This window comes from Gossypium hirsutum, chromosome A13 (assembly GCF_007990345.1).
Source record: "Gossypium hirsutum isolate 1008001.06 chromosome A13, Gossypium_hirsutum_v2.1, whole genome shotgun sequence".
NCBI classification, from domain to species: domain Eukaryota; kingdom Viridiplantae; phylum Streptophyta; class Magnoliopsida; order Malvales; family Malvaceae; genus Gossypium; species Gossypium hirsutum.
In genome coordinates, this window is record NC_053436.1 from 80,504,685 (window position 1) to 80,509,236 (window position 4,552).

The 4,552-nt window shown below is 36.9% G+C and overlaps 1 protein-coding gene across 3 annotated transcripts; it reads right to left on the minus strand.

The window, feature by feature from the left end:
* Positions 1-603: 603 nt before the first annotated feature.
* LOC107893735 (nuclear envelope-associated protein 2) lies at positions 604-4,552 on the minus strand. Of its 3 annotated transcripts, none has more exons than XM_016818801.2 (6): positions 4,308-4,552; positions 3,373-3,714; positions 3,098-3,205; positions 1,583-2,044; positions 1,366-1,467; positions 604-1,062 (listed from the first exon to the last, which is right to left on the minus strand). In XM_016818801.2, exons 2-6 carry the CDS (start codon positions 3,565-3,567, stop codon positions 895-897), a joined length of 1,035 nt encoding a protein of 344 aa, XP_016674290.2. In that variant the 5' UTR covers positions 3,568-3,714; positions 4,308-4,552; the 3' UTR covers positions 604-894. The 3 variants fall into 3 exon arrangements, with proteins under 3 accessions (XP_016674290.2, XP_016674292.2, XP_016674294.2); XM_016818803.2 differs by lacking the exon at positions 4,308-4,552 and adding an exon at positions 3,811-4,052; XM_016818805.2 differs by lacking the exon at positions 4,308-4,552 and adding an exon at positions 3,811-3,946 and having other exon boundaries at positions 3,356-3,714.

The window sequence follows — 4,552 nt, forward strand, 5'->3', positions numbered from 1 at the left end:
TCGATATATATATTTTAAATATTATAGGGGTCTTTCGACTTCAATAACATAAAAAAAAAAAGAGAAAAAAAAAAGAAACAAACATACAGTTGCCAAGCATCTGCTGTACGCTTTCTCTCCGTTCTCCTTTTTGAAGAGATTGAATTTTCAAGTGTTTTCCCCATGTATGTCTTTTTGTTGCAGTTTCTCCCTACATCCTTGCAGTCCCCTTTTGCCTGTTACACTTGCCTTACCCTCTCAACGTCTGTGTCATTTCCCTTCTGCCAGTCCGTGATTCCAAGTGACAGCCCTCGATTGGTTGAGAGTATGACCGGCAAGGGAACATAGCTTCGGGAGGCGTTTGAAGCTTGACCTCTTATCCGAGGCATACATGAGCCTCTTTGTCTTTTAGGCCTCCTTATTATGTTTGTGTTCTTTTAGTTTTCGTATGGCTTTCGGTTGTTGATATACTTAAGGGAAGCCTGGCTAGCTCTAGTTTGAGCTCCGAATCCCTATGGTTCAAGGAGTTTGGTTGGGTCAACTTTCAGGGATTCCTGCGCCTCCCTTTCTGTTTGGCATCCTCAACTGCTGTAATCTCGAGTTCTCACTGAACAGATATATATATAACAGGGAAACAATGCATTTTAGAGGTATTTTATTAAGGTAGATATTTTTTCCTTCTATCCCCTACTTCATAATGGAAAAGGAAGAAAAAATTGTCATGCATGTTGCTATAACACTCAAGTCACCTCCTCAATCTCGCTCAGAATGAGGATAGACAGGCATTTCGACTGATACTACGAAAAAATCTCCTGTACTACATCTACAAGCCTTTCTACAAAGGGAATGGTTCTATAGCTTTCCTAAACTCCTCAGGTATTTTATTATACACAATAACTACATAACTAAATGAAATCACCGCTTTGAAAACACCACCAAGATCAGCATTGACATGGAGACTACAATCTTGAAACCAGATGTTTCCCAGAAATTCTGTTTCTCAGCACCAACACCTCCGCTTTGTTGTTTTGCTGCCAGCTGATCTCTAAGTTCTTTCAGAGCTTTGTCCCTTCGCTCTCCCATCTGCCAAAATTAGTAGCATAAGCTCACTGAATGATATCCAACTCACTGAAAGTAAAACAGTGTGTTCAAATGGAAAAATATGGCCCTCAACCATTATTTATACAATAAAAAGTGTTTCAGGAGACTGGATCAGCACATGAAATTGACCAATTTGCACAATGAAAAGTTCAAACAGGGATCTAAACAGATTAGCAATCCAAGCATTTTCAGTTCTGATGCAACCGAACTTCTAAGAAACAGCACATTAGCAGCATACGATCACTAAAATCGTACTTTAAGAACATAGCATTATATTAATATTACCCTTTGGAGTTTTCGTGTCTGAGAACGAGCTTCCTGGAGACAAAATTCCAACTTCAACACCCTCTTTTTCAGTTCTTGATCAGCTCGCCGCTGTTTCTCTAACTGCCCCATAAGATAGATAAATAATCGTTAAAAAATATATTATAAATATATCTATATAAAAAGGGTGAAGCGATAATAAAATTCAAAGGCAGCTTATGCATACGCATAAAAATACCTGTGATTCCAGTTCTTTGGTTTTAAGCTTCCAGTGCGCTGACATAATCCTAATTTCATCTTTCAGTTTGGTTATTTCTTCATCCTTGACAGTTAAAAGCTTATTAATCTTTTCAAAATTCTTGGGAGAAAACTCATCCAAAAGTTTCCTGAGCTCACAGTCCTTATTTGCTCCAGCCCTAGCAACAGCTTGCATGATATCATGCTCAATTCTCAAGACCTCATCTTTCAGCAGCTTTTGCGAACATTCCCTAGCCTGGAGATCCTTCTGCAAATTATCTAGTTGCTCTCCTAACCTAGTTACACGATCCTCATGCTCCTTCAATGACTTATTCTTCTCATCCAACTCCTTTAACAATGTTACACACTGCAGTTGCGCTGACTGAGCTGATGCTGCACTAGCATCAGCAGTTGCTTGTGTCACAGAAAGCTGTGATCTAAGATCATCCAATTCCCTTAGATACTGAGAGGCAAATTACAAAGTCACATCAGAATCATGCAAGTGGATTTGGCTAACGAAAAAGGAAAATCATTGAAGCAGCAACACCAAAGGACATACTTTACACGAAAGGTAAAATAGATGATGAACTGGAAGCAAGATTATAAATAGAGGCCTAAGGTAGCCTCATAACCATCCACACTATTGCATTTCACATAAGATCATATACTTTTCAATGCGGAAAGACATATTTGAGCTTCTTTAAGAATGATTAAGTAAAAAAACAATTATGATCTAACAGCAACTGATATCCAAAGTTGGAAATTTTGAAGCCTTATTTCCTATCTAACCGGTGCCTTCTATAAAGTAACAATAAACATGTCAGCAATTAGTACAGGGAATATCAGCAAAGGTCGAAATTGGTGCAATATTTAGTAAGACTTAAAACATGAGTTTTAAAGATTTAACATATTTATTGAAATATATAAAATTTAACAATTATGTAAGAACATTACCATAACCTAATGCTTCATGATTAAATCATAAACATTCCTCCTAGTACACTTAAAAAGGTGAAAGCTGTTTCCATGTGGCTTCAAATTACTTAGACAGAGAAGAAATTAGAAGTAAATTTATAACTTGGCAAAATATGGAGGGTGTTGCATGGCTGCATAAAGTCTAATTTAGTGACCACCACTAATCTTATGTGTAAAGACAACAATTTCCCGAATTATACAAATTTCAATAAAGAGGAAATATTAAAATAAGATTAAAAACACTTGGTCACCTTTCCTTTGATGGGCTCCCTCAACACATAACTAAAGAGGAAAAGCCAAAAAGGCTTGATAAAAGATGCGTGGATCATCATCAACAACTTCAAAAGATCAAGATAAAATAAAAGATCCATTTAAGGACAGATCAACCACCATAGCAGATAATACAATCATTAGGACATGATGGGTTTTTCCAAATCATGAATCAACACGCAAAAATGAAATATGACCACGGCATTATTAGGCTAATTAATCAGCAAAAGAAATGAAAAAAGTTTCAAGAACCAGAATTTATGTAGGTGACCTTCTCAGCAGCAGAGGCTGAAGCTTGAAGCTGCCCATTTCTCTCCTCTAACCTCGTCTGCAATTTAAATATTTCCTCTTCCATGTGCCTTGCCTTTGTCTCCGCTTCCTGATTTAAAAAAATAATAATAATAATAATAAGAAGCGAATCAGGTTTACCAGTAAACAAGTTCTTGACCCCACAAAGAAAGACCCAAAAAGAGAAATATTCAAATGGGAACTGAAAGTTTAACACAAAAAGACACGGAAAAGGAGGCACCATCAGCAATCACATGCCTGTCTTGTTAGGGTTTCTTGAGCAAATGACTGCTCCTGCGACGCCAAACGGCTTCTAACCTCCTTCAACTCCGCCGCCAGCGACACCACGTTACGCCGGAAACTCTGCTTCTTCTCATTCAAATCCTTCAATAAAGGATCAAAATCCATAGAAGATGATGAAGACGGAAGGGATGATTGATTAGACACTGACATCAGGGATAGCACGCTCTTGATCCAACGGTGAGTTGAAGATCTGATCGTGAATGCATGCACAGACCCTTGAAGGGGGCAAAAAAAAAAGAACAGATGACTTAGGGGAAGAGTCCTAGTCTTTGGTTGTAGCAATCTGTGCTGCCATATCTGCATGTGAACATGGTGGTTGTGCATTTAATTCAAGTGGGACAGCAAGCAACAAGTTTGAAAAATATAAAGATATAATGCAATGATAATACTCACAAGATTTAAAAGAAGAATAAATATTTGGAAGCAATGAAATGGATGGAATAAATCTGGTCCAAGCGAAGAGAAAAAAAAAAAAGAGAATGCTAAATAGATGCTTAATGGAAGGAGAGCGATAGAGGTGTTTATAAACCACAACCATAACCATCTGAATAATAAAGTCTTGTAATTATTTATCAAGACATAGAGAGAGAAAAAGAAAGAGACTTGCAGAGAGAGATAGAGAGAGAACAGCTTTTTGAATTTGAAATATGCGGAAAAAATAAAATAAAATAAAATTCAAATTTGAAATAGTTTGAAAATGGAAAAAAAGAAAAAAATTTCTTGGGAAAGCGGAAAGAAAGATGAAACAGAAACAACGCTGTACTCGGAAGGAGAGAAAAGGCAAAGAAAAAAAACCCAGAAAATATTTTTGGCTTTAACAGAAAAACAAACAAAATAAAAGAGAGTGAGAATCATGATGGGCGGATTGAGCGAGGAAAAGAGTCACCAACCTATGGTAGGAGCTTCACTTCTCTTCTCTTCTCTTCACTGTATCTGTCTCAAAGCAAAGCAGAAATGAAATTTTTAACATGGGATTTGCGAATAAGCTTGTGCTCTGCTCTGTGAAATTTTCCCCCTAAGATGAGATCGGATCCGAGGATGTTTTAATTTTGTAATGGAAACAGAGGAAGGATTAGATTAGAAGGGATACTAATTGATTGATTAGTTCTTTCCAATTATTATTTGTTTTTTAATT

What these genes read in the sequence shown, in the direction of transcription:
- LOC107893735 (XM_016818801.2), bottom strand. Translation starts at nt 3,567, where the DNA reads ATGTCAGTGTCTAATCAATCATCCCTTCCGTCTTCATCATCTTCTATG. An exon ending in CAGCCTCTGCTGCTGAGAAG is followed by an intron (nt 2,045 to 3,097) that starts GTCACCTACATA and finishes TTTGCCTCTCAG; the next exon opens with TATCTAAGGGAATTGGATGA. An exon ending in CCAAAGAACTGGAATCACAG is followed by an intron (nt 1,468 to 1,582) that starts GTATTTTTATGC and finishes CTTATGGGGCAG; the next exon opens with TTAGAGAAACAGCGGCGAGC.